This window comes from Monodelphis domestica, chromosome 7, assembly GCF_027887165.1.
Source record: "Monodelphis domestica isolate mMonDom1 chromosome 7, mMonDom1.pri, whole genome shotgun sequence".
Lineage (NCBI taxonomy): Eukaryota > Metazoa > Chordata > Mammalia > Didelphimorphia > Didelphidae > Monodelphis > Monodelphis domestica.
This window is the reverse complement of record NC_077233.1, coordinates 147,122,430-147,149,877: the sequence shown is the minus strand read 5'-3', so window position 1 is coordinate 147,149,877 and position 27,448 is coordinate 147,122,430. Positions and strand designations below refer to the sequence as shown.

Below are 27,448 nucleotides of genomic sequence, written 5' to 3'. Positions count from 1 at the left end.
TTGTTTTTTAAAAGAAAGAAGATGGACACCCTCTCTCCCAAGACTAAGGATGAGCTTTTCTGTCTTCTGACTTCCAATTGGCAGGGCTGAGTATTTAGAGACATTAAAGATTAAATGTGGATCATCAGCCAAAGCCTCCCTCAGTCTATGGCCATGGCTTTGTCCAGCTGCATTGGAGTCCAGTGGACTGACTCTGAGTCTGGAGATGTCTGCATAGGACTGAACCCACCACAAGAGGGCCACCCAGTTCCTCCCAAGGCCACCACCCATTTCACCTGTGCTCCAGTTTACCTGGCCCCACCTCCGGAAGAGAAGTTGACAGCGCTCAGGAGAGAGAGAGAGAGGTCTGAGAATGGGAAGCCAGCTCCAATAGGGGGCCTCACACACCCCCAGCGATACAGGTGGGGCTTTGGATGGGGTTGTGGAACATGGGTCCTGTCTGTGGAGGGAGGCTGAGGTGAGGGACCAGACACTGTGTTCATGGAAGAGAAAAGCTCTGGGGGAAAGAGGCTAGAAAGGTCAGGACTCTTGGTTCCAGGGAGGGAACCTAAACCTGACAGCCAAGGCTTCAAGGTCTGAGAAAGGAGGGGGAATGGAACCTTGAATTCCAGGGAAAAGATTGACCCTCAGGTCCTAGACACCCAAGTTCTGGGAAGGGAGGAAGGCTGGAAGGGATGCTTTACCAGAAACTGGTTCTAGGTTGGGGGAGCACTTTGGAAGCAGGGTTTAGTTCTAGGGCTTGTGAAGTAAGAAAGTCAGGAGAAACTGGACTGCAATCTGGTTTCAGGATTAAAGAAGAAAAGGAATAAGGAATTTCTTTGGAGGTAAGGAAGGGTGGCATAGATGGTACTGGTCCTCCCTACTCCCTCCACTCCTTATTAAAGGGAAACAGGGAGCAAAGCCATAAAGAATATTGGAAGAAGGTGAGGGAAGAGGAGGCAGGATCTGGGAACTGGAAGCCAGGAACAGGTTTAAGGTATGGTCCCCAGGGGCGGGGCCCAGGAAGTAAACAGAAACCGAGAGCCATAGCCTAATATAACCAGTTAGCCTACCTAGGAGCTGGGCAAAGGGAGGAAACAGGGCTAGCACCTCAGATCCCTAGAACTCGAGAGGTATAAGAGAGAAGGAAGACAAGTAGCAAAGACAATTGGATGCTGGAATGGGAAAGTGGTCTAGGGGGACTAGGAAACCTGCATCTTGGGAGAGGGCTACGGAGCAGAATGTTTGGTTCTTGGGAGGCAAAGGGGGGCAGGTAGAACACTTGGATCTTGGGACAAAGCAGGACTAGAGAGATTAGAATATTTAAGTCCAAAGAGGAGAAAGAGGGCTGGGGGATATTCAGAGTCTCAAACAAAGCTGGGCTAGAACAATGACATTTAGGTAAAGAGGAGGAAGAAGGAGCTGTAAGTCTGGGTCCTAAGAACTGGGACAGAAGGCACACTGCTTAGGCTCTAGGAAGTGTTGACAGTAATAGATGTTATTTGATTCCCTCTATGCCTCAGTTACCCTTAGGATCAGTAACGGGAGTGGGGCAAACATACATATCATTAACCTTTTATAGCATGAAGATTGTTTGACTCCAGGGTTAGAAAGGAAGGAAAAAGTGAAGTCTGAGATGGAAAGTTTCCACTCTGCTGAGGATGGTTCTGAGGTTCAGCCTTGGGATAACTTGAGGGTTCAGAGAAAAGAGTGAAGAAAGGATGCTAGGAGTCAAGAAGCAGGTGGATTGGGAGCTGAGGAGCCAAGAATGCCTGAATGGAAAGAAAGCTAGGAATTAGAATAACTGGGACCAAGGTGAGGCAAGACAATTAGGAGCTAGGACACTTATTGTAGATTTGATCTAGACATTGCTGGGGGTAGGGGGAAGTGGGGACCAGGATACCTGTATTTTAAATAGGACAATAATCTGGGGACCTGGATGCCTAGATTCTTCGGTAGTATGTTAAAGCCTGGAAAGGTTCCCATTGCTCTCTGTTTCTAGCTGGCCTCTCCTTTCCTCCTTGTAGATGCTTGGGGAAACATGAATTCCCCCAGTAGTCCCCAGTTCCCTTCGGGGATGCTCTCAGGAGGCACCTCCCCAAGTGGAGATGATGGCTTTTTCCCTTTTGTTCTGGAGAGGCGAGATTCCTTCCTGGGGGGGCCAGGGCCTGGGGAAGAGAAGCCAGAGGATGAACCTGAGGACTTGGCTGTACTGCTTCAGCGAAAAGAGAAGGATTTACTACTAGCAGCTGAGCTGGGCAAGATGCTATTAGAACGGAATGAGGAGCTGAGCCGAAGTCTGGAAATTCTCAAGGCCCAACATGCTGAACGGGAGGAAGTAAGTCCAATTGATGCTCAAGCCCCCAACAGTCCATCCCAATAGGAAGGCACTCTCAGGTAGGAAATGGATGGCTTGGCAGCTAGGCCTGGCCCTGCTTCTAAATTACCCGGGTAAAGTCACTGTCCTTCACTGAAGATCAGCTCTCTCATTTGTAAAATGAAGAAAGGGATTGGACTAAATGTTTTCTAAGGTTCCTTCCTGTTTTAATGCTCAATATTCTATCATTCTAAACTTCCTGATATGTGGGATCAGACCATTAAGGTTCTCACCCCTCCAAAACCATACACCATCCTTCCTGCTTCTTGAACACTGTCCCTCCTCTATTTCTGCCTCCTGACTTCCCTCAAGTTCCAGTTAAAATCTCACCTTCTACAGGAAACTTTCCCTAATCCCTCTTAAATCCTGTTGTACCTTTTCTTTGTTGGTCACTTCCAACTTATCCTGTATATAGTTTGTTGTTTCCCCTTTTAGATTGTGGGTTCCTCAAAGACAAGGACTGTCTTTTACATTTCTATATATCCCTAGCACTTAGCCCAGTGCCTGGCTGTCACCTCAAAAATAGTTATTCACTCCCCTTTGCCCCCACCCCACACACATACCAAAGAGAATGGCGTAGTGGAGCATTGACCTGGAAATCAGAATATCTGGCTTCTAAGAACCAGCTCTGCCCCCTAACTGGCTGTGGAAACTTTTGTGGGCCTCAGTAGCTGTAGCTATCAAATGAGGGACCTGTGGCAGGATTATATGTTCCTTAAGGTCCCTTCTAACCAAGGGTATGCTGTAGCCTGTTCCTAGGCACTAGAAGGACCTGATTGTTAAATTTTCAATGTGAGCAATTATAGCTGAGATATTGGCAAAATGCTATAGATCAGGACTTGATTTATTGTTTTGTTGACTACCTAGGTTTAAATGATAGAGAAAATGTTAATAATGCAAATTAAACTTTAAAATGTGTTGTACATATATTTTCCTCCCAGAGATCCAGTTGTTACCTCTAAGATTTTGGATGATATGAGTCCAGTAGGAAAGGATAATTTTCTTCTCTCTTCCCAACTCATATCTGAGCTCTTCCTGCACAGAATTTATTTAGTCAGACCAGATTTTGATCCTGGTCTTATATTGGTCTTTAAATTTAGGGTTAAAGGGGAAGAGAAGATCAAAAGATCAATATTCTTCAAGAACAGGTGAGGGGGACAACTAGATGGCATAGTAGATAGAGTACCAGGCCTAGAGTCAGGGAGACCTGGGTTCAAGTCAGGCCTCAAGACATTTCCTATTTGTGTGACCCTGGGCAAGCCATCACTCTATTTGCTTAGCCCTTGTCTTTCTGTCCTAAAGTTGATACTAGGACAGAAGGTAAGGATTTTTTAAAATAATAAATTAAAAAAACAATAATAAAATATTTCAAAAAGAAAGACTCGTTTTCAAATATAAGACTTAGCAGGCTGTGATCAAGTTGGGGAGGGCAGGAGATTGGGAGGTAGCTCTATCCTGCTACTAACTTGTTATAGTGGGTGAGTCAATTGCGTTCTAAGTCTGTTTCCCCCTCTGTAAAATGGGGGGTTGAACTTGATCTTCAAGGTCCTGTCCAGTTCTAAAGAGTCATGACTAATAACTAGGAAGATCAGACTAGGCAGATGGGCAGTGACCAGGCAGCCCACGGCTCCACCTTCCCTCCTCCAAACAGCACCGCAGAGGGGCGCAAAGGTCCCAGGTCAGCCCACAGGAGTCTGGGTGGGGCAGAGAGCGTCCCCCCACCAGTCAGACAGGTTTGGAGGAGAGACTGAGGCGTGGGGGATAGGGTGGGGCGGGGGCAAAGGAGTAATTAGAGGGAGCCACAGGAGCTGAGAGAGGGGAACCTAAGACCAAGGGAGACTAGACGAGAGCAGGACAGGGACTAGAGCAGAGGAGGAAAGTGTGCAATGGGCAGGGGTCTAAGCTCAGGAGGGCTGAGGCGTCGTAGGAGGAGGCTCCGATCCAAAACCAAGAGGCCCAAGCAGAAGCAGCAGGTGAATCCTATTATCCAGAAGCTCCTTGACCCTTTCCCCCTTCCCATCCCTCCACAAAGTTCCTAGGCTCCTGAGGCCTCGGCCATCCCATCTCTCTATCTCTGTGTCTCCTCGTTTTTACCTTTTCTCTCTGCTTTGATGTCTCAGAGGCTACAGCAGCAGAACCACGAGCTTCGGCAGGGGCTGGTGGCCCGTGGAGCCGAGTGGGAGGCTCGGGCTGGGGAGCTGGAAGTTGATGTAGCTGCACTTCGAGCTGAACTCGGGGAGCGGCGTTCTGAGCAGCAGAACAGTGGGCGCCAACGAGCCCAAGCCCTTGGGGAACTCAGCGAGCAGAACCTCAGGCTCAGTGAGCAGCTTGCACAGGTCAGTCTAGGGGGCCCAAGACGAGCAGATTGGTCCTGGGAGGGGAACAGCAGCCGGAATGATAAAGCTCAAGGTTGTGGAGGGCCAGATTCCTGGGTAACAAAGAGAGGAGGCTGGTGGCCTAGATGCTAATGAATTCATCTTCTTATCCCTGCCTCTTCCCCCGATCTTCACCACACACATGGACCAGGCCTCCCAGACAGAGCAAGAACTGCAAAAAGAACTGAGCACCCTTCGGGGAGAGTTCCAGGCCCAGCTGCTGGTGGAGACTGAAATGAGGGCCAGACTAGAAAGCCTTCAGGGAGAGGTAAGAGGCCAGGCCTGACCGTGGAGCTGGGGAAGAAGGTGTCCTGAAGGGATCCCCTCCCCATCTCTGCACTACCTCTTTGGCTCCTTCCTAGAATCAGATGCTACAGAGTCGGAGACAGGACCTGGAAGGGCAGATCAAGAGCCTGCAGGAGGAGGTGGATCAGGGTCAGAGCAGGGTACAAGCCCTGCATGAAGAGTTGCTGCTGCTCAGAAGGGAGAGACGGGAACACAGCCTCGAGGTGATGGGTCAGAGTTGGCTCTGCGGTTGGGCTTAGAACAAGAACACTTGTTACTATTGCCAATAAGACAAATTATAGTGTCATTAAAGGGTTTTAGATTTTCCATATGAAGAAACAAAGGCCCAGAAAGATTTCCTATGGACACTCAAGCCAAGAACCAGGTCAGAAAATCAGATTTGGCATTATTTCCATTGTTCCTTCCTTTGTACTTGCACCCGTCCAAGTGAAAAGGGGAAAGAAGGAATCTAAGACAGAGCAGAGTGCCAGTGTAACTCAATGTCTGGATACAAGCTAAGTTTAGGATGCTTCTTCAAATGGCTTTCTTTGGAGATTTGCCCACAGTGCTTTTGGTGCCATCTACTGGACTATATCACCATTTCTGGACACAACCAGAAGGAAAAGATGGGAAGGGGCCAAATGTATTTGTTTAATCATTCAACAACCTACTCTGTGTAGTCGAGACTTATTAAGTGCCTTTTATATATGGTAGGCACTAATACTAAGTGCTGGAGATGCAAAGAGAGGTAAAAGCTCCTCAAGGAGCTCTTAGTCCAATGGAAAGAATTCTCTATAAACAGCTATGTTCAAACAAGAAACAGGATGAATGAGAGATAACTGAGGAAAGGTACTAGTGTTAAGGGGGATTGGGAAAGGCTTCTCATACAAAGTGAGGTTTTTCACTGTACATAGTAACAGTGATATTGTAGAAAGATCAAATGTGATAGACTTTGCTAACAGCAATACAGTCCAGGACAACTCTGAGTGTTCTATGAAAAAAAGAATGCTATCTACCTCCAGAGAAAGAACTGTTGGAGTAGGAATGCAAATGAAAACATATGATTTGTCACTCATTTATTTGGCTTTATGTTTTGGGGCTTTGGTTTTATAAGATTATTCACTTATAAAAATGAATAATATGGAAATATTCCACATGTTAATATATGTATGGCCCAGATTGAATTGCTTTCCAGTTCCAGAAGAGGGGAGGGAAGGAAGGGAGCCAATTTAGATCATATAACTTCGGAAAACCTATGTGGAAATTTGTTATTAAAAATAAAATAGAAAATGAGGTTTTAGCTGAGACTTTAAAAAGTCAGGAAAGTTGGGAGGTACAAAGAGAGAATTCTAGGCATGAAGACCTGCTGAAAATGGATGGAGTATCTTGTGAATGAATAACAAGGAGACCAGTGTCATCAGATAAGAAAGTACATGAAATGGAGTGCAAGAATCCTAGAAAAGTTGGAAGGGGTCAGGTTAGGAAGGGTTTTTGTTTTTTTTAATTAAAAAATTTTTTTCCCAGTTACATGATTCTTTTCATCTCCCTCCACTCTCCTGGAGTTGGCAAACAATTTCCCTGGGTTATACTTATATTACCATTTAAATCTTATTTCCATATTATTAATTTCTGTAATAGAGTAATCTTTTAAAACCAAAACCCCAATCATATACCCATACAAACAAGTGATAAATCATATGTTTTTCTTCTGTTTCTACTCCCACAGTTCTTCCTCTAAATGTGGATAGCTTCTTTCTCATAAGTCCCTCAGAATTGTCCTAGATCATCACATTGCTTTTAGTAGCAAAATCTATTTACATTTGATCATCCCACAATGTTTCAGTTACTGTGTATAACGTTCTCCTGGTTCTGCTCATTTCCCTCAGCATCAGTTCATGTAGATCTTTCCAGTTCTTATGGAAGTACTCCATCACCATCATATACCACAATTTGTTCAGCCATTCCCCAGTTGATGGATATCCCTTCATTTTCCAATTTTTGCCACCACAAAAAGTGCAGCTATAAATATTTTTGTACAAATAGATCCTTTCCCAATTAAAAAAAATATCTTTGGGATACAAACCCAGTAGTGGTATTGCTGCATCAAAGAACATGCATTCTTTTAAAGCCAAATAGAGGATTTAAATTTCATCTTGCAGGTGATAGGGGGTTCTTGGAGTTTTAATGTATGACAAGGTGTGTATCATGACATGCATGGTCACACCTGTGCTTTAGAAAGATCACTTTTAGGGGCATCTAGGTGAATCATGGCACAGAGACAGGCCTGCAGTCGGGAGGTCCTGGGTTCAAATACAGCCTCGGATATTGCCTAGCCATGTCACCCTGGACAAGTCACTTTACTCCACTTGCCTAGCCTTTGTCAATCTTCTGACTTGAAACTGATACTATCAATTCTAAGACAGAAAGGATTTAAAAAGAAAGAAAAAAGATCATTTTAATACCTAAGTAGCAGATGGACTAGAGTAGCGAAGAAACCTGAGGCAGGAACACCAATTAGCAAACTGTTGCAGTTGTCAGGCATGAGTTGAAGAGGGCCTGCACCAGGATTGTAGCAGAGAGACATTTTGATTTGCAATAGATTGAATAAGAGGGTAAGAAAGGGCAAGTCGAAGATGTATATCTACATTGTGAGCCTGTGTGACTAGGAGGATGATGGTGCCTTCAGCAATAAAAGTTCAGAAGAGGGGCAGAATTAAGGAGGAAAGATTGAGTTTTAGATTTTTTAAGCTCTTATCTTTTGTCTTAGAATTGATAATAAGTAACAATTCCAAGGTAGAAGGGCAGTAATGCCTAGGCAATTGGGTTAAGTGACTTGCTCAGGGTCACTCAACTAGGAAGTATCTCTGGCCAGATTTTAATATGTTGAGTTTAATATGACTATAGGAAATTTAGTTCCGTATCCAATGGAGAATTGAAGCTACAAGATGGGAGGTGAAAAGAGATGTTAGGGATGGATAGAGAGATAAAGAAATCTGAGAAGCATATGAATAGATACGATAATTGAATCTATAGAAGCCAATATCACCAAGCAAAATAGTATAGAGGGAGAAGAAAAGAGGATGTAGCACAGAGCTTTGGGGGTTGCTCATAATTAGTAGACAACTGATTGTAGATCCAGCAAAGAGAAACAGTCAAACAGCTAGGAGGAGAAGCTGGAGAGAATATCAAAGAGAAGAGTGGCTGAGAATATTAAAAGCTGTAGCCATCAAGAAGGCTATGGATTGAAAAAAATGGCTCTTATTTATGGCAACTAAGTGATAATTAGCAACTTTGGAAAGAGCATTGTCAGTTGAATGATGAGACCAAAAGCTAGACTACAGAATTAAAAATGAAAAAAAGGAAGTTATTTTGTTAATTAAAAATAAAAAGTTACCCAGCTCATTTATTTCTTGGATTTTGGAGACTCGCTATAGCTACTTTGATGCCAATTTGTCAAAAGTTCAAACCACGGCAATAGACCAGAAATGATACACAACTTTTGCTACAGTTTTTTTGCTACAGTTCTGCTAGTTTTTGCTACAGTTTTTGCTACAGTTCTGACAAACATTGTAGACATAAAAAAAATATTAACTGTTAATATTAAATTCTTTAAAAAATGAATGGAAATGTAAAACTTTTTTTTCCCCTCAACAATAAATGTTTAGAGAAAAAAAAACTGTATATAGACTTCTCAAGGAGTTTTGCCATAAAAGGGAAGAGAAACATAGGATAATAGAGATGATGGGACAGAGCAAGTGAGGGTTTTTTAAGGATGAATACATGGTCTTGTTTGCTGTCAATAGGGAAGCTGCCAGTAGACAAGAGATTGAATAATAGCCAACATTTATGTAGTGCTATATGCCAAGTACTCTGCTAAGCTCTTTACAATGATCACAGTTCATCCTCACAACCCTAAATGTAGATGTTCTGAAACCGAGGTAAGCAGAGGTTAAGTGGCTTGCTCAGGAACAAATAGCTATTAATCTGAAGGCCAAATCTGAACTCTAGTCTTCCTGATTCCAGGCCCAATGGTCTATCTGTGTCAACTAGCTGCCTCACTGAAGACTAGTGAGAGACAGAAGATGATGGAGGGGACAATCTGTTGGGAAAGAGAGGATGGAATGATCATTTGTACAGGTAGAGAGCTAGAAGGGCTACCTCTTTGGATGAGAGAGGGGAGATAATAGCAGAAGGTGGTGATAAGGGAAGATGCTCTTGTCAAATGGCCTCAGCAATTTTCATTGAAATACAAGACAAAGTTCTCAGTTGAAGGGCATGAAGGGGGTGTCAAAAAGGCTTGGAAAACTGCTACAATGAATGGTCTAGTGAAATCAGTCAGGCAAATATAAAAGGATTATGTAGGATTCTATGCTAGGATTTGGGAGAAATGCTAAGACAAGACTTGGTTGCTGATGGAATTGTCCCTTTGCACTGTCATTAGCTAGAACGGGCCCACTCAGAGGCCAGGGAAGCACTAGTATCCCTCAGACGTCTCCAGCACCGAGTCTCTGAGCTTGAGGAGGAATCCCGGCTCCAGGATTCAGAGGTCTCTGGGGCCTCCCTGCAATCAGAGATTGCCCACAGCCTAGATGAGGAAGGAGACTCTCAACTTCCAGGGGAACCCCAGGTAAGCTCTGATCAAAACTTGCCTTTCTGAGGATTCCTCAGGTCACAAGTTAGGAACAGGTAATACTCAACAAAAATTAATACCCCTAAACTGGTTTGGGGCAGGATCTTACTGAACTGTATACACTAGGTTCTCACTTTATGCCTAGTCTCCTGAAACTATAGGCTTCATTCAGATAGAACTTATATTCTCTCTAGAATCAGTTGCCTCTTTGAGTAGCCATGCTACTTTTGTGGTTCCATCAAGATTTTCATCCATAATACAAATTGAAAGTGAAGATTTTGGGGGCAAAATTTTATGGCAGGTTTATTGACAAGGGCACGTTAGTCAAGGGTCCTACCCTGATAAAGAAAATTAATCTCTTCCTTATTGAGGTTCTGGTCAATAGACTAACAAAAAACCAACTAGCCAAAAAGAATGAAAAATCATGATCCTAGAGGCTGAACAAGTTGCCTTTTCTATCCTTTTCCCTTGGTTATTTTTTATTTTATTTCCCCACCTTGGTTCTTAGGAGATCCACAACCCCAATCTCCTCCAGAACTCATCAGAACCCCAATCTTCACCAGAATCCCAATCTCCTCCAGAAGAGGGCTTGGAGCCCCCTAAGAAGCGGCCCCCCATGAGTCCTAGAGAAATGCTGGAAGAGAAGGAGGTGGAAATGGAACGACTACAAAATGAGGTAAGCTTAGGGCTCAGAGGGGCTGGGGAGTATGAAGCATTAAGTAGATCAGGCAATCTTTGAAGATCAAGATGAGAGTCACCTAGATCTTAGCACAGAATCAACTATGGGTTATAGAACACCAAATGTCTCTCCTGCCTCCCCCCTTCTCCCCCAGTTATCTTTGCAGGGGGAAGAGTTGCAGTCCCTTCGGGAAGAACTCCAGAGACAAAAGGAACTAAGGGAAGAGAAAGACCCCGAGTCTGCACTGAATAGGGCATTCTCTGATCGGGATGAAGCTGTGAACAAGTAAGTCCATATTTATCTTTTGCAAGGACCCAGATGTCCCTATGTCCCTACTCTCTGTATAGTTTGATATGTTAGAAAGGCCCCAAATTTCATCAGAAACCTTAGGTTCTAGTCCTAGATGTCAATAGACTGACCCCCCAAAATCTTCTGCAAAAGAATACTATGTGATTCTCCATCTATTTCCCAAATAGGTCTATGGCCCTCTCTCTGGAACTGACCCGGGTTTCCCTGGAACGGGACTCTCTTTCTCGGGAATTACTCAGAACCATTCGACAGAAGGTAGCATTATCTCAGGAGCTAGAAGCTTGGCAGGTAAGAGGAACAAGCCCTGTTGGGTGGAAGGATGGGGAAGGGTGGTGGAAGCCAATAGTTTTTCCCACCCTGACTCCTTTCCTGCTTTCCTTTATCCAGGATGATATGCAGGTGGTGATTGGACAACAGCTTCGTTCTCAGCGACAAAAGGAGCTTAATTCCCAGGCGGCAACCCCCCACCATGGCACCACAAGATTTTCCTTGGGAAGAGGGACAGGGGCTGGTAGCTTCTTCACCAATCTTTTCAGAAGGACCTGAGGGGGGGTGGCTCTTGAGCTGCATGCATCAATGGTGGTCTGGAGGTGACTTTTCTGGAAAGGGTTTAGGGGATATGGGCTGGCAGAAGGTTGTTTATACTCCCAATTCCTGGAGCACTGTAGAGGTGGGGACAGATAAAGCTTCCAAATCAAGACAGGGCTTGGAGGAGGCCAAACCTGCCTCTCTCTAAAAGAGTTCACAGAAGTGTCTATTTTGCATATTCATAGGCTTATCTTTTCTAAACCATAATAAACTTCCCCTAGCCAGTGGCTGGGGGAAACTATAGAGGGTATTTATGTAACAAAGTGTAACAGAGTAATATATAAATGGATATGACATCTTGGGCTTTCATTTCTGAGAGACTAGCTGACAGGGAAGTTCACCAAACTGGATGAAATGGCTTCCATTTTTTTTTTATTAACAAAGTAGAATCTAACAAGTGGGGAAGGGTAATTCTGGAGAAGAGGGTCAAGAGAAGGAGAGGGAGAAAGCTCGGTATCCAAGGTTAGTGAAGACATCAACCCTACAGCTATTTCCTGCAGCTGTCAGAACCTGGGGGAGAGGAAGGCAGATAATGAGGACCAGAAACCTGAAGTTCCCCCATGACCTCCCAGATCCCTCCTCCTTCCAGACCTAGGGATCTTACCTTGCACTCTGGTGCAGCAGGCTGCTGGTTGAGGCTAAGACTAAGTAGGCTGGGTGAGGAGCCAGGTACCTGGGCTTTTAGCTCCCCACTCAGCTGCCACTGGTTCACACAGGGTCCCTGTCCTGCTGAAAGGATCTAGGGAAAAAATGATGAGAAGTCCAAAGTTAGCAGACAAAAAGTCTGAAGAAAAGGGGACCAACTGCCAGCTGGGAAAGAAAAAGGCAAAAAGCTCACCAGGTCTTGATAAAAGGTTACATGTTTCTGTGGAGCCCTAAGTGGAAACACTGTTGTGGGTGTGGCAGACCGAAGGTGCCAAAGGGTAAGAGCAGGGCCTCCTCCACATACCTAGAAAGAATAGTATTCATTGTCATCTAACCCTAAATTAATAAACTACTTGCTTATCTCCCACCCTGCACAGAACTTATTAAATAAGTACAAACTCCTTTCCCAGAGCCCTAGATGCTCACCATCCAGTCTGAGTCAGTTGCTAAACATCCAATCCATTTCCCATTCTGGGGTCTGGCACACTCCTGGGAAGAAAGAAAAGGGAAAGTCAGGGAGGGGAAAGGAATTAACATTTATTAAACACTTACTATGTGCCAGGCACAGATGCCACACAATTTGCAAATATCTAATTTGATCCTTGCAACAACCCTGGAGAAAAGGTTAAGTGACTTACCCAGGGTTACATGGTTAGTTAATGTGAGGCCAAATTTTAACTTGGGTCTTCCTACCTTCATCATATTGCTCTATCTACTTCATATCCTTCACCTAGCTAATCTAGCTAACATACCTGGCTTACGGAAAATTGGAGGAGTAGAGGAAATAAGAAAGAACAGTGAAAGCCTTACCTCATGTCTGTAAACTTCAATGGTCTGAACTTCCTCACCTGTACGAAGATCTGAGAAAAAAGACAGTGAGAATCTCAGGATGTCTTATTTTTTTATCCTTTGTTTCTCCTGACCCCAGCCCTCCCTCAGCTTCATATGCCTCCTTAACAATTTTTTATGTCTGTAATCATGACCTTCCAGGCAAATGCTCCCTTACCCCAAAGACGAACAGTGCCATCTTCACCCCCAGACAGCACTTCAGGACTTCTTTCCCGAAGAGCCAGACAATGAATGTAATCAGTGTGACCTCGAAGTGCACGCTAAGGGAAGATAGTCAAGCAAAGATTAATCAGCAAGGACCCTAAAAGCTGCCTCTTCCCACCTATGAGAACAGATACATTTTAGAAGGCAAGTGTATATTTGTCAAGATACCTGAAAAACATGGAAAGTGGGAGAAAAGTGATAAAAAGACAAGACAGGGCATAATTATAACATCATGAGTCCACGACCTTACAGATTTTTTCCCCCCTAGATATTTGCCCATGCAGGAATAGGGAGGTTTATCCACTCATTTGCCTTGTCTACAACTTTGTCCCTTATACCTGACTACATACCATAGGCCCATGTTGGCACCCATGAAGAGCTGACACTTGGGGAGCTGCTCTGTTCCCCCTTTTCCCAGCAAGCAGATATTTTTGCATGCCCCACCTCTTGGTCAAAACTGCCCAAAGCAAGCACTTTCTCCTTCAACTCCCTTTGGTAATCCAGGGACTCACAGATAGCCTGAATTTGCCTTTTGGGCACTCCAACTCATTAAAGATTCACCAATACTGCCCTAAGCCCAACAAAGATTCACCAATACTGCCCTAAGCCCAACTTACTGTGAATGACCCTGTCTCCAGATCCATAGTATGAAGTTGGCAATCACCTCCTGCCAAGAGGAGGGAATTCTCCTAGGAGGGAAGGGAAGCAAAGAAGAAATCAGATAGTACATGTTGCTAGAAGGGATTGAAATCAAATCAGGAGCAGGGCTTAGACATAAGGACAAAGGTATAGGAACAGTGGTATAGGGCCCCAGGTAGAAGGCTGGCTTAAAGAGAATCATACCTTAGGGTTAAGCAGCAAAGCATTGATTTCAGGAACTTCTAGGCTGCTCCTGTTTGGAAGGGCAAATGGGGTCAGCCTAAGAGGAGGAAATGGCACTAGCAGGGCCCCAACCCAACAAGCCTGCTCACCTGTATGGGGGGTGGCGACTCCATACTTCTTTACAGCCCTTGGGGGAGAGAGCACAAAAAAAGATCCATAGACTCTCTTCTTTGCTCTGTAGCATCTTGCTGCTCAGACTTCCCAAGATGCATTCTTTTCACCATATATATTCCCTACTCTTACCTTCTTTATGATCTCTCCCCAAAGCCAGGCCTTCACTTCACCATCCCCTGCACTGAGCAAATGTCGGTCTGTTGAGACCAGGCTGTACACAGGTCCATCATGGGCTAAACGTAAAATTGTGAACTCAGATGAATACATTTCAAGTAGAGGGTCCCCCTGCCTCTGATTCCTGCAATCTACCCCTCCCAAGACTTCCTTATGTCACCCTAACTCCTACCCCCAAATTCAGATTATCTGATGACCTCACCCACCTACAAAGGTCACCAATGGCTTCTTACTTTCCTCTTTGGCCTCTGAGCTCAAAGCAGCTGATAAACTGAAGGGGGAGAGAAATTATTAAGCAGAGCTGAGGAGTTGGGGAGGGGTATCAAGGTTATGAAAGTGAAAAAAAGCCTTCTGAGGAATGGGAAATTTAAGTTAAGGATGGGTGAGTTATCAGAATGGACCACCCCACTTCATTCTGGGAAGGGATTTCAGATTGAGGTTTTCCCATACCTGAAGATGGCAATCTGCCCGTAGTTGTTTCCTGCTGCTAAGAACTTGCCACAGGGGGAAACACTCTGGGAGAAAATTGTCATGTGCAGCCGCTCCAAAGCCCTTTGTACCTCCATCTGGGGAGGAGCAGACACTGGTGTCATATATAGTCCCCTGACAAACTAGAATGGTCATCGGAGGGCAGGGCCCCTTCCTAGCCCTAAGTCTGGAATCAGGCCAACTCCTGCGCCGCCCCTCCCCCCCCTCAGGTGAACTCTTGCCCGGAGTCTCCACAGGGCCCTCCGCCCAGCCCCCCCCCCCCAAGAGAGCAAAGTGGGGACGCAGGAAGCAGCGTTCTGGGGGAGGCAGATTTTTGATTTACACTACAACTCATATCCCTCCGAGTCAGGAAGTTTTTCCTGACATCTAATCTCCTTCCCTCTGGCTGCCATTTTTGTTTGGCCTGTTTCCTTGGCCTTGATGCCGGCCCACACCCCACCATGCCAGCGAGACCCCCTCCCACAGGATGACGTGTAGAGAGAATGGCGCCACACCCCTCCGTAAGAGACTACAGCTCCCAGAAGGGCCTTAGACGCCGACGAGTGACGTGAATCCAAAGGCGCGCGGCACAGCTCCGCCCTCACATCTGCCCCCGCCCCCTACGACGGGCGTGAATGGAGCCCCGATTTCTCTAAGACCCCACGAGCACCCAGTCTGCTGAACTGAGTGCTGCCAAGGCTCGCAGCAAGCTTCGCAACGTCCCAACCCCAACTCCTCGCCCTGCACGCGCACGACTGGCCCCTCTCGCCCGCCGGGCTCGGACCCACCGTCCCGCCGCGCGCCGCTCCCCGCGCCTGCGCGAAGTCTCCGCTCGGCGCGCGCCTTGGCTGGGCGGCACTATGCGCTTGCGTAGTAGCGACCGCCTAACCACCGGTCTCCTGTGAGGCCCGCCCTCTTCCGCTCAGTGGCCCCTCCCCACCGAAGTGGAGACACGCCTGCTGGTGGCCTTGCCGCGGGAGTCTGGAGACTCCCTGTCCCTCAGCTCCCGGGCAGCGGGCTCCGAGTCTTTCTTGCCAGCAGGTCCTCGGAACTCCATGATCCTTCAGCCGCCCATGGATCTGGGTCGCCCGGCCGGGGCCCAGAAAGACCCCAGGGAAGCACAGGGGCCAGACAGGACCCTGGATGCCTGGTGTGTGGCCCAGAGGGCAGTGGGCAGGCGGGACCCTGGGTATCCCGAATATCCCGGATACCTGGGTTATGGGGTACAGAGTTGGGAACTGGGGGCTTAGAAACCAGGGTTATAGGACACCTAGAGCTGTAAATCCGGACTGGGGCTGCTTGCAGTACACACAACTCAGCAGGAGATTGTAGGACAGAATGGGTACTGGAATGGTCAGGAACACCTTGCTTCCTGGCCACAGAGCTGATGACTAGGAGCCATGATGCCAGAATTATAAACCATAGAGATGAAGAATCAGGGGCCAGGATACATAGGTTTCAGGACATAGAACTGAGAACTGAAGGCCAGTATACAGAAGTTAATTTTGGCATGGGTTATAGGATATCCAAGTGTGCCCCCGGGGCCCCTAATCCAGGATCTTTGTATTACAGAACACAAGAAGTAGAGGCTGAGCATCGGGATCCCTATATTATATAATCCACAAAGCTGAAAACCGAGGCCTTGGATGTCTGGGTCCTATGTTAGAACAGTAGTGTCAAACTCAAAATTGAAAGGGGGCCACTTTTCTGTTAATTTTTAAAATACAACATTATCTGTGTTTCATTATATTTTTATATAATTAAATATTTCCCAATTATATTTTGATCTAGGTCAGGCTGCCCTCAGGTTTGAGACTTTTATATTAGAGAACTCAGAACTGGAGCCCTCTGGTTATTTGATCAAATTTGGGAATGAAAGACTTTTATGCCTGGGTTATACCTGAGAATAGGGAGTAGGATGCCTAGATTATATATACATATGAGCCTATATATGATCCCGATTTGAGTTTGAAGGGGCTTAACTCCCCAGGTTAGATGGTACAGAGCTGAAGATGTACTTGTATAACTAGGATGCCTAGGTTATTGGGAATAAGATTGGAAGGCTAGGGCCAGGGTACCTGGAATATGTGGTACAAATCTAAAGAGGAATACATGAATCCCTGGGTTATGTGATGCAGAGCTAGTGAAAGGAAAAGGAGGGGATGTGGCCTAGATTAGAGAGCACAGTCCTTAAGTCTGGATGTCTGTTATCACAGGACAAAAGTCTTAGGGCCCAGGAACCCTAATATTTTGGTTCTTGAGAAGAGAAAAAAGAACTTAGGCTTTAACTTTATCTCTTCCACAGCTCCCTTCCCCAAGGAATTCAGCCCCAGAGCACCAGTCAATTGCTGGAGGAGGATCAGTGAGTTTAAGGGAAGGGGAAGGGGTTCCCTCTTCCTCCTCCTTTCCCTATCCCACCATTTACCAAAATTCCCATCTTCAGGAACCAATTCCCTCTTCCCCTGGGTTCTTCTCCTTAGGTCCTGTCTTTTAGTACTCCCTTATTTCCCAGACCTAAGAAAAAGATAACATGGTACAGCGAAAGGTGCTAGATTTGGACCTAGACATTTAACCTCTGTGGATCCTCCTCTACAAAAGTAACTAGATGACATCTGCAGTGCCTTCTAGCACTAAATTTGTGATCTTTCCCAAAAGTCTTCTGTCCTAGGCAATTTCCTGATCTTTTTTTCCAGGGACTCTCTTCAGAAGCATTTCTTGTCTGAGGAGAACATGATCTCCCATTTTTCCCATCTCAGCCTAGACAATGATCACCCCTGCTGTGGACCATCCGTAGCTTTCTCCATGGGCACTCCAGCCCCACCAGTGATCAGGTAACAACACTGGACAGCTTAAAATATTCAGTGGCTTCTCATTACCACCAAATAAAGTTCATATTCCTTAGCTAAGCATTTAGAGCTTAGTAGATGGTACCTTCTTCCCTTTCCAAACTTATTTAATGTTACTTCTCATTGTGGTCAAGTCAAAATTACCCCCTCTCCACATTTGGCCTGTGTGTCTTCATTCAAGCTCTACCTATCCTACTAAGTCCAGTATAAATATCTCATCTATGAACTCTGATCTCAACTAGAAGGGATTTCCTGCCATCTTCCAGCACATATACTTACCAAATTCTGTGTCTTATCTCCCCCACTAGAATGAAGACATTCATTTTTGTGTATCCTCAATTTCTAGTACAAGACCATGAGCACATTGAATCCTCAGTGTTCACATGATTAGGCCTACTCTACTGGGCTTGAGTTCTAAGTGCAAGATTTTGGGATTCTGCTCCAAATCAAGAGCTGCCTTCGCTTTAGCTGCTCCCACCCCCCTCAGAACCAATTACATCACTTTTATGTCACTTGTTATATTTAGCTGACTTTTTGAATTTTTTCCCTCCTCTACAGGCCTTTGGAAGACTCTCTTCACTCAACTGGGGATCTTGGGGTCCTCTGCCCCAGCCTCCTGCTGGCCCTGTAAGTGTTAGAAAAGGGGAAGAGGGAAAGGACTAAGACTTATAACAGGACCAAGTTCCCCTGACTTCAATTTTTGCTTCTAGGAATCCCCACTCGGAGCTGCTCCTTTGGCAATATCCAGGAAATCAAATCCCAGAAACCCTTCGTCTGCTGAGATTGGGGGGCTCCCAGGTATACCAAAATCACAACCCCCATAGTGGGGAGGCAATGGAGCTCTGAGCCTCAAGCAACTGCCCCTGTCCCTCAGGAACTCTGGCCTATCAGTGACCCTAACTCCAACTCCATGAGTTGGAGATGGACAGAATCTGGCTGTCTCTGGAAGCCACAGACACAAAGACCAAAGATGTGGAAGAGGGTCTAGACACCCATATATTGTACACAGAAATAGATAATTGTACTCTCTAGTTTGAGATAGGTCTTTTACCTACATACAAATTCAAGAGATGGTCAAGGAAATAGAACCATAGACTTTCAAGAGGATAAGGAACATCTTTGGGGATGGGGTCTTTGTGAAATCAAAATAAAGATTTCTGGGTGATAAAAGATCAGTAGCTTTATTGGAGGAGAGGAGCAGTCTGGGGAGTTGGGGCCCCAGGGAACGGATGCCATGGTTCCTTTCAGTCTTCCCTGGAAAGCGAGTCAGGGCTAGACCCGCCCAGACATTGAGAATGTGTGAGTCAGGGCCCCGCCTCCACCCCCGGCTGACTCACATAAACTCTTCCTTGCTCCAGCAAGAGAAACTGTTGGGGACCAAGCCAAAAAGGGGGATGGAGATGCTTAGCTCTATTAAGAGGAGACTTAGACCTCTGAGTTCAGCCAACCATGTACTGAGGGGGAGAGATTGGTGTCTGTCTCCATTCAAATGAAGTTCAGAATCAAATTTGAAATCAAAATAACTTTATTTATACATGTTCTATGCCCGCCCTCCCTCCCTCCTTGTTCCCCCAAATAAATATCTCCCCTATCCTTATAGGCTGGCCAAAGGGGGAAGAACCCAGGACCAGCTCCCCTAGAGGACCAGCCCCTATCCTAGGGGGATAGAGCACTGTACCCTGCCCCCCAACAAGATACAGCTGCCTTGTCCCAGCACATTTGAGAGGACTTGAAATCAAAGTCCTGAGTGTTATATCTGTCCTCCTTTACTTAAGGGGTGAATCTCTTGGCTCAGAGCCCCTAGTGTTGCCAGGGGAAGGGGGTGGCAGTGTACTTGTTGGGGAGAGAGGGAACCCCCACACCCCTATTGTGCAAATACTGCATTCTTCAGCCTGTGAGCAGTTCTAGGATAAGACCCCAGGTTTGAGTCCCTACTTCTCTCCTGGGTATGAAGAGAAATATAGAGTCCAAGAAGTATGTGTGTGAGGGGTATCTCATTGGAGAACAAACGCCAAGAAGGTAAGATCCTCTCAATTCTAGACAAAGTTGCGAACATGTCAAATCTGTCATAAAGAGAGAACAATTTTAAGCTATTTGAGGGCAGGGTTATTTCTGTGCAACCATCTTTCCCTCCCACCTCTACTCTGAGTGAATTAATAAATGCTAAGTGAGTGGTGGATGAGTGAATGAATGAGGATTAAAAAGGCACAAAGGAGAATAGAGTAAGGTTCTATTCTTGTTCTCTCCCCTCCCTTACTCCCCCCCCCCATCTAAGACCCAGAAAAGGAAATGGTCTAGTCTAGGGTAGTATGAAAGTAAGTAACTATGCTGAATTTAGGAGATACCAAGGTTGGTAGAGGTAAAGGAGGGACTCACCATTACTGGATCAAGGCTGTGCCTGGACATCCTTCACCTCCTGTCTCTTCAATGGGGGCTATAAGTCAGGTAGATGGGATCATTAATGCCCTCACAGGTAATGTTAAAGCTAAAGGAGCCAAGGAAGGTTGAATACTTACTGGTGAACTTCTCTTTCCTTCGGCACTGTCTCCAGACCAGAAGGCCAGAAAGGAGCCCTATAATGAGCATCAGACCTAGTGTACCCCCCAAGACTGGCCACAGCAGAGGAAAAGCAGCTGGAGGTGCTGTGGAGCCTGGGGGAAAGAGAGAAGAAAGTCAATGAAGGTCCCAAACTACAACTGCTACTAGCTTCCCAAATTTCCACCTGTTCCCCCAAAAAATAACTGCTCTAGCTTTCTAGTTTACTTCCTCCAAAAGTCTGATTTACAAACTATAAAAGATAGTGCCTTTCTGGCAGACCTTGTCCTGGTCTATTCCTCTAAATGTCAATCTTCATCCCTCCTTCCAAAAAAATCCCTGGTCTCCCTCCAGTCCCCCTTTCCACTCACAGCCAGGGCAGAAGTCACTATATGGTCGGGCTGGACATGAGGAACAATCCATGCACTTGTCCAGATCTGGGCTCCAAGAACTGCCCTGGGGACACGGAGAGGGTGCTGGGAAGAAAGGGGGAAAAAGTTGGGGGAAGGAGCCTCCCATACTATCTTCCCCAGGATGGGTTGGGGTGGGGGGAGGTAAGGAGAGAGAGGTCAGGGCTATTCCGGGGGTTGAGGTCAGGGCTGGATCTCTAGTTTCTGGTGAGTCAGAAAAGCCAGACATCAGAGCCCCCAAGGCCCCCCTCCCGACATTCCAGACAGGTGACCGCAGGGCTAGGGGGCAGGACTGGGTTCTGAAAGGGCTAGATTTGGAAGGGCTGAAAAGGCAGGATGCCTGGTTCGTAAAGCTCGGTGGAACGACTTCGGCGGAGACACTATAGTTGGGGGAGAGGTGGAGACCACAGGACAGAGGAAGGAGATTGGGGGGGGGCGTTAAAGGAGACGTCCAACTCTTTCCCCCCCTTCACTTCGCAGTCTGTGTGACTCAGTCCCGGGAGCTCGGCCGACAACCCCCCCCCTTCCCCCCTCCCCCTCACATTACTGAGGCGTGAAGTCATTATGAGGCGGGGTGTTCACCGGTCCCGAGCCTGGGATGCCCACGTGTATGAAGTGGAGTGCCCCCCTTCACTCCATCCTCACTCAAGTAGGGCAGAGATTGGGGGGAATCTCCTTTTGCCTCCAGCACCCCAGCTTCGTAAGTGCGCCGGGGGAGGCGTGCCCCAAAGCCATCCTCTCCCGCCCTGACCCACTTCATCCACAGCGAACTGTCTGGAGTACCTTCCACCCCTGGACACTTTCTAGACAGGAGTCAGCGTGTCCTGGTCTGCCAACCCCATTACCTGAGGCCGGCTCCCCCCACGTCAATCTCAGCACTGTCAGCGCCAGTAGTACCGCTAGCGGTCCAAGAGCCATGGTTTTCCTCCCGAGGCCGGTCCCGTTCTGAGCCGGGACAGCGATTCAGGGAGGCACGCCCGCCGCCCACCCTATCCGGGGCGGTCCTAGTCCGGACCCCGCCTCCAGCGTGGCGGACAGTCCCCCCAGTCCACGGTGCTCCAGCTCTCGACCCCCCCCCCCCAGATGAACCCAGGTGTCTCGGGTGCCGTGTCCCAGCTTCTTCTACTCGAGACTTAGTCCCGTAGCTCGGCCTTTCCAATTGCTTGATGCCCCTTTCTCCCAAAGCTTCGACTTCTCTGCCAAACACTTTAATCTCCCAGAATTTAGGCATCCGGGTCCACACAGTTACTGGTTGCATCCTTTTTCAATTTCCCATTCGTAGCCTAAGTTAAGCGAGTCTTCACGCAAAGGAGGGCGAAATTCTGGTCTCCCGTCAGGACCTCTCTGGAAGCCCTGATGCATGGGTCCGGGGCAGGGGTCTCTGCCCCTCCCTGGGGGAGGCGGGTCTCCAGTGACGTCACGGGGGCATTCGCGGCCTCTTTAAGACCCCCGCCTCCGCCCCCTTTTTCCTTACTCTGCCCCGGCTCTCTGGCTGCGCTCACTTCTTTCCAAGTCAGGTGAGTTTGGAATTCTGCCCCTCTTCCCAGCAGGGCTGTAACCCCTAAGACTAGGAGTTGTGCAACAAGGGTTCCGCAATAGGGCAGCCACTTTATTTGGATCCAGTGAGGGAGCCCCCAAATTTAGAGTCCAAGACTTGGTCCTAGGTAGGAATAGTCATATGTTTGGCTTTGGAGTGCGGGTCCTAGAGGAATCAGTTTTTCGGGTCTTTAGGGCAAGGTCATGAGTTGCCCCCATCTAATGAAGAACTAGAAAATTCATATTGCCGGGGTCCGAAGAGACAGAAGCAAGACCGGAGGTTCTGGGTGCCTTGGTTTCCCATAAAATCAACCTTCCCCTCCCCCTCCTTTGGAACAAAAGGCCTGAACCCATCTCCACCACCCCTCCCTCACCCTCTACCCTTCGGACTGGGCCACTCTTCCCACTGGAGGCGAAGATCCTTGTTCTCTGGTCTGGGGCCCGCCCCTTCCGACCCCTGTAGAGTGGGAAGGTCCACTAGCTTCCCTTGGTCTTACCTGGGCCCCTTCCCACACCTGACCCCGTAAAACCACCTGATGGCTTCTCCCCTGTTTAACTCCTTCAGTCGGAAGGAAGCCTCACTTGGGAGTAGAAGCCTCTAGGGGCAACCCCAGGACCTGGGCCATGCGTGGGTGTGTTTGGAATAAGCCTGAAGCAGGACTTTAGTATCCTGGAATCGGCGTTTGTCCAACCAGTGACAATCTAGTACAATTGTCTTATTTTACAAATAAGGAAACTGGAGGTCCAGAGTTGTCCCAAAGCATTGGATCTAGGTAGGGAATCACCAAGGTTGAAAATGAATCAGGAATTTTTAAGCTTATTCTAAGCATCTGGTCTGTGTGCCTTCTGGGAGTTTTTTTAGCTCAATCAGTGCATACTGCATAAATGCCAGGGCATTTTGGAGAGACTAGCAACTGGGAGAATCACAAACCTTCAAGATTTCAGTATTTGAAAGAACCTAAGGGGCTAAATCTTTCATTTCCAGTTTGAGATCACTCGGTGTATTGTGGAAAGAACTTTAGTCCTGGAATCAAGAGGACATCTATTTAAATTCTACCTCTGACCCTTATTATTAGGGTTGGTGAACCTTTTCCCAGTGCTCAGAGGGCAGATTCTGTGAGTCCCTGGATTATCTGAGAGAGCAGAGGGAGAAAGTGCTTGCTGGCCTGAAGGGTGGGGCATTCCAAAAAGTCCTTGGGCCCTGGAAGAGGGGGACCGCAGCCGCTCCCCAAGTGCCTGCTATGCACTGGGGTGCCATGGCTTCCTGCTTCGTCAACAAGGACTTTAAGCCATTTTGGGCAAGTCTTCCAGACTCCCTGAATCTCCTTTCCCGATAAAAGTAAAAATAGGGGATCAAATTAAATGGCATTTGGCCTCTGTGATATCTTCCACCTCTGGATCTATGATCCCATTGAACTATAGCAGTAAGAACCGTACCTAGATTTAGAGTTGGAAATCCTTGATGGGGCTATCCACTTCCACAGAAAGTAATTTCACTATAAAAATTGGGGATGAGAGAGCAAGCATACTACCTACCTCAGGATCAACTGAGTCACTGTACAAATCTGAGTTATATTTAAAGGGCCATAACTCCAGGTCTGGATGAGTTGGGAGGGAAAAGAGAAAGAATGTTCAACAAATCCTACAACATGCAAGGTGGCATTACAGGTGCTGTGAATAATTAAAAGAGAAAAGGATCAATGATTTCATCTAAGCTCTGAACTGCTTTTTTTTTTTTAGTCCCTTCTTTTAAAGGTCTGGATATTCACTAGGGAAATTCAACTGGTACATAAGTAAATGCTAAATGATTTGAGAGAGCACTAATAATTAAGAGGAATCCGAACTTCCCCTTAGAGGTTCCTCCTGTGCAGTTTACTATCCTTTAAGGAAGCTAAAGATTCTGAGAAATGGAGAAGAAAGTGCATTCCCAGCATGGGAGCTAGTCAGTCAGTGCAAAAGCACTTAGTGAGGAAATAGACTTTTAATGCCAGACTCGTTTGTGGCAATCCTGAAAGCCATAGGGAGCCATTGAAGATTTTGAAAGAAGGAAGTGATGATAAAATCAGACATTGCTTTGGCAAGATTTGTTGTAGAAGAAAGAGTCCAGAAAAAGACCCAAATCATTGCACAGGACAAGATAGCATGAAGTATATGACTTCATGAAGAATAGTTTCAGAAGGAAAGACTGATTTTGGGGGACCAAGAATGACTTCATGGGGAAAGTTAACACCTTAAGGGACCTCATAATATCCTGAGATCTCTAGCTAGAGGGGAGCTTAGAGCTCCATCCAGTGCCCTTATTTTTTCTGGAGACTTGAAGGGGTCAGAAAATGTCTAAAAGGAACTTGTTGAGGTCATTTGACTCAAAATCTGGTTTTTTGTTTCCTTCTACCATATTACAGTTCCTCTACAGGTAGAATGGGGGGAGGGGCTGGGGAACAACACATTCCTGGCTTTGGGAATCATGTGGAGGTGGAGTAGATTTAAAATTCCCTGGAGGGTTTCCACCAAGTATTTAATCTCTGTATGTCCCCTGCCTAGCTCTGGAGATTTGGCACGTAGTAGGGACTTGGTAAATGAATGAATGAATGGGGCTGTGGGGAGGGGGAGGAGGGGGTTAGGTTGATCTTGGTGGCCCTTGGGTTTGGGAATCTAAGGCTGCGGCATTTGAGCTTTATCCTGGAGGCTGTAGGGAGCCTTTGAAGTTATTGAGTAGAGAAGTGACTTGATCCGAAACTTCTTTAGGATTGGGGTGGGGGAGGAGGCACTTGTGTGTGGAAGGAGAAACTTGGTGGGGGAGGGAGACTTTGAGGGAGGTCTCTCTTAGATAAAAGTCAATTAAGCTGCGGACCTGGGAGTGTCCCAAATCCTGCCCTGGGGTGGGGGTAGTGGAAGATTCTGAGAATGTTGTTTTGGTACCTGCCCTAAGCCTAGTTCAAAAGTAAAAGAATTTGTACTCCTATTAGAGGGCCTGAAAATGCTGAGGACCAATGATAACACAACTGGGAAGGAAAAGGGATGCCACCTACAGCCAAGGTCCACATTTTAAAAGATGAAACTTTCTTTTAAAGTTGAACATTTAAAAGGGTAAATGTTAAGTCCTGAGTTTAAAATAAAACTCTGTACTGTATGAGATTGGGCTAGTGAACTAACAGCCTTGTGATTTAGCAATAGTGGAGATACCCACAAAGAAGCTGGCTGACTGTCAGGGCAATTGTGGAGGGGATTCCAGCATGGGGTTGGGGGTTGAACAAGATGACCTCTGAGGTCCTTTCCAACTGTGAGAATCTATTTTGGGAAGGGATATGGAGAACAATAGGTGGAATTTGGTTTTTCCTTTTCCACTGGCCATCCCTATCTTAGATTTAGTTAGGCACAGAAAAAAAATCTTAGTAAAACAAATTCTGAGTCTTGGGAGGAAAGGGAATGGTGGAGACCATCTCTAGGAGTTAGGGAGTTCCAACTGAAGTAAATATTTGAGCATAGCTCTTCAAAATCAGAGGACATCTTAGGGATTTAACCACCTCATTTTTCAGAAGAGAAAACCAACTAGCTCAAGGATAAAACTGAGACTAAAACCCAGGTTTTTCTGCCTCACTCCAGGACTCTTCACAATGGAAACAAGGGAAAGAACTACTTAATTTGATCAGCAGTCTTGGGATTCTGCAATGAGAATGATGTTATATTCCTTGTTTATAGTCAAATTTGAGAGAGGTTTGAAGCTAAAGTGAGGAAAATTCATTGATGTTACTTTGTTAGAAAAACTAAGGAATAGACCTGCCTTAGTCATTCTTCTGTCTTCATGCTGAATTTCCAAGGTTTTAAGCTTCAAATTTGAAAAGCTACAACAAATTCTTCATTACTCTACCCAACTTCTCAGTTAATTCATAGATCTAGTATTAAAATCCAGTTGTCCTTAATATCCAGTCTTATGCTCCTTGCTTGCACCAACCATACTCTTCATAGGTTTCTGCTATTATACTATATAATAGAAGGCTATATCCTGTAATAGGATTACCTATTAAGGGCTCCTTTCTAATGAAGAAAGTCACTGACTAGGTGAGATATGTTAGCTTAAATGTGAACTGGTTCAGAATTAGGCCAAACAGGATGAGGCTACCAGTCCAAAATCTGTTTCTGACTCTTGTCTTTCAGGTCCTCTCTAAGCTTCCATCCATGGCTTCTGCCGGCCTCCAGGTTGTGGGCATGGTCCTTTCATTGCTGGGCTGGATAGCAACCCTCGTGTCCTGTGCCATGCCCATGTGGAAAATCTCAGCCTTCATTGGCAGTAGCATCGTGGTGGCCCAGGTGATATGGGAAGGCCTGTGGATGTCCTGCGTGGTGCAGAGCACTGGCCAGATGCAGTGCAAGGTGTATGATTCCATGCTGGCCCTGCCTTCTGACACACAAGCAGCTAGAGCTCTCACAGTTGTCTCTCTGCTTCTGGGCCTGGTGGGCCTGCTGGTCTACCTTGCTGGAGCCAAGTGTACCACATGTGTAGAAGATGAGGATGCCAAAGATCGTCTTGTACTGACTTCAGGGATCATTTTCCTCCTCTCAGGAATCCTGATCCTGATCCCTGTATGCTGGACTGCTCATGCAATCATCAGAAACTTCTACAACCCCCTGGTGATGGAGTCTCAGAAACGGGAATTGGGGCCCAGCCTGTATGTCGGGTGGGCAGCCGCAGCTTTTTTTCTGCTAGGTGGGGGGTTACTGTGCTGCACTTGTCCCAAAGGTAGCTCAAGGGGCACAGGTCATTATGTGGCTCGATATTCTGCTTCTGCCCCTCCTCCAGGGGGCTCCCGAGGTCCTTCTGAGTACCAGGCCAAGAATTATGTATAAATCTGGAAGGAGGAGGGGCTTGGAGAACAAAGAACCCCCTGAGGTAAGGGAGGTCCTCCTACCCGTTTTCTTTTCAAGTCTTGAAATTTTTGGGTTTTGTTTTGCTTTTTTAAAAACCCCTTGGATGATTGAGCCAAGAGGATAACTCCACATCTCTTTCTGGTTTTTGTTGGTGCTGCTGCTGATACAAATAACATCTTCTAGACATTCTTGGATAAGGAACTACAGAGATGCTGCTCAAGACATCCAGCATCCTTTCCTGGATAATGGCACCACAGTGGATCTATGTTAATTTCTCTGGGACTGCTAGAACTAACCTTCTTTGGTTATGAGAATGAATTTTAATCTGTCAAATGCAAAGTTCTCCAGTGTGCCTAGTCCTTACCATCTCCAATTCCCAGGAAAATGGGACCACCAAGATTCAAATCCTTAGCCTTTCTTAGTCTCCATGGGAGTTATCATAGCTATTATCATTCCCCTTGGACTCCTCAAACTCATGCCAGCTTTTGTTATCCTGCTCTAACATACTTAATCCAGAAACCAACAAACAATAACCCCATCCTGCTGATGTTTTCCCTCCCTCTCTTTGTGGAGTTACCCTGTTTGGATATTTTTAGAGAATAAAGTGTGTCTTATTAAATGGTGATGGCAGCTATTTGTGGGAGACTGTTTGCTTGGCTTTGGAGTGGCTAAAGGGACATGGACACCTTAGTCTTAT

At 46.4% G+C, this 27,448-nt stretch overlaps 5 protein-coding genes across 12 annotated transcripts; 3 read left to right on the top strand and 2 right to left on the bottom strand.

The window, feature by feature from the left end:
* Positions 1 to 254: 254 nt before the first annotated feature.
* Positions 255 to 11,332, top strand: BICDL2 (BICD family like cargo adaptor 2). Of its 2 annotated transcripts, XM_007499127.3 has the most exons (10): positions 255 to 401; positions 2,007 to 2,317; positions 4,477 to 4,692; positions 4,883 to 4,999; positions 5,094 to 5,240; positions 9,458 to 9,643; positions 10,155 to 10,322; positions 10,480 to 10,610; positions 10,802 to 10,922; positions 11,022 to 11,332. In XM_007499127.3, the coding sequence occupies exons 2-10, from the start codon at positions 2,021 to 2,023 to the stop codon at positions 11,178 to 11,180; spliced, it is 1,542 nt and encodes a 513-aa protein (XP_007499189.1). In that variant the 5' UTR covers positions 255 to 401; positions 2,007 to 2,020; the 3' UTR covers positions 11,181 to 11,332. The 2 variants fall into 2 exon arrangements, with proteins under 2 accessions (XP_007499189.1, XP_007499190.1); XM_007499128.3 differs by lacking the exons at positions 255 to 401; positions 2,007 to 2,317 and adding an exon at positions 4,163 to 4,329.
* A 245-nt stretch (positions 11,333 to 11,577) lies between these two features.
* Positions 11,578 to 15,484, bottom strand: THOC6 (THO complex subunit 6). 6 transcript variants are annotated; one of them, XM_007499130.3, is made up of 13 exons: positions 15,347 to 15,484; positions 14,541 to 14,656; positions 14,297 to 14,361; positions 14,046 to 14,149; positions 13,892 to 13,929; positions 13,764 to 13,839; positions 13,538 to 13,609; positions 12,874 to 12,976; positions 12,678 to 12,727; positions 12,294 to 12,356; positions 12,061 to 12,171; positions 11,827 to 11,961; positions 11,578 to 11,732 (listed from the first exon to the last, which is right to left on the bottom strand). In XM_007499130.3, the coding sequence occupies exons 2-13, from the start codon at positions 14,654 to 14,656 to the stop codon at positions 11,649 to 11,651; spliced, it is 1,017 nt and encodes a 338-aa protein (XP_007499192.1). In that variant the 5' UTR covers positions 15,347 to 15,484; the 3' UTR covers positions 11,578 to 11,648. The 6 variants fall into 6 exon arrangements, with proteins under 6 accessions (XP_007499192.1, XP_056661768.1, XP_007499193.1 ...); XM_056805790.1 differs by having other exon boundaries at positions 13,764 to 13,812; XM_007499131.3 differs by lacking the exon at positions 15,347 to 15,484 and adding an exon at positions 15,074 to 15,206.
* A 92-nt stretch (positions 15,485 to 15,576) lies between these two features.
* Positions 15,577 to 18,574, top strand: HCFC1R1 (host cell factor C1 regulator 1). 2 transcript variants are annotated; one of them, XM_007499134.3, is made up of 5 exons: positions 15,577 to 15,708; positions 16,864 to 16,920; positions 17,315 to 17,389; positions 17,963 to 18,031; positions 18,115 to 18,574. In XM_007499134.3, the coding sequence occupies exons 1-5, from the start codon at positions 15,614 to 15,616 to the stop codon at positions 18,248 to 18,250; spliced, it is 432 nt and encodes a 143-aa protein (XP_007499196.1). In that variant the 5' UTR covers positions 15,577 to 15,613; the 3' UTR covers positions 18,251 to 18,574. The 2 variants fall into 2 exon arrangements, with proteins under 2 accessions (XP_007499196.1, XP_007499194.1); XM_007499132.3 differs by having other exon boundaries at positions 17,252 to 17,389.
* A 337-nt stretch (positions 18,575 to 18,911) lies between these two features.
* TNFRSF12A (TNF receptor superfamily member 12A) lies at positions 18,912 to 21,362 on the bottom strand. The gene is made up of 5 exons (XM_007499135.3): positions 21,195 to 21,362; positions 20,311 to 20,415; positions 19,921 to 20,055; positions 19,781 to 19,838; positions 18,912 to 19,467 (listed from the first exon to the last, which is right to left on the bottom strand). The coding sequence occupies exons 1-4, from the start codon at positions 21,265 to 21,267 to the stop codon at positions 19,783 to 19,785; spliced, it is 369 nt and encodes a 122-aa protein (XP_007499197.1). The 5' UTR covers positions 21,268 to 21,362; the 3' UTR covers positions 18,912 to 19,467; positions 19,781 to 19,782.
* A 398-nt stretch (positions 21,363 to 21,760) lies between these two features.
* LOC100014960 (claudin-6) lies at positions 21,761 to 27,370 on the top strand. The gene is made up of 2 exons (XM_007499137.3): positions 21,761 to 21,866; positions 26,041 to 27,370. Exon 2 carries the CDS (start codon positions 26,062 to 26,064, stop codon positions 26,728 to 26,730), a length of 669 nt encoding a protein of 222 aa, XP_007499199.1. The 5' UTR covers positions 21,761 to 21,866; positions 26,041 to 26,061; the 3' UTR covers positions 26,731 to 27,370.
* Positions 27,371 to 27,448: the final 78 nt, after the last annotated feature.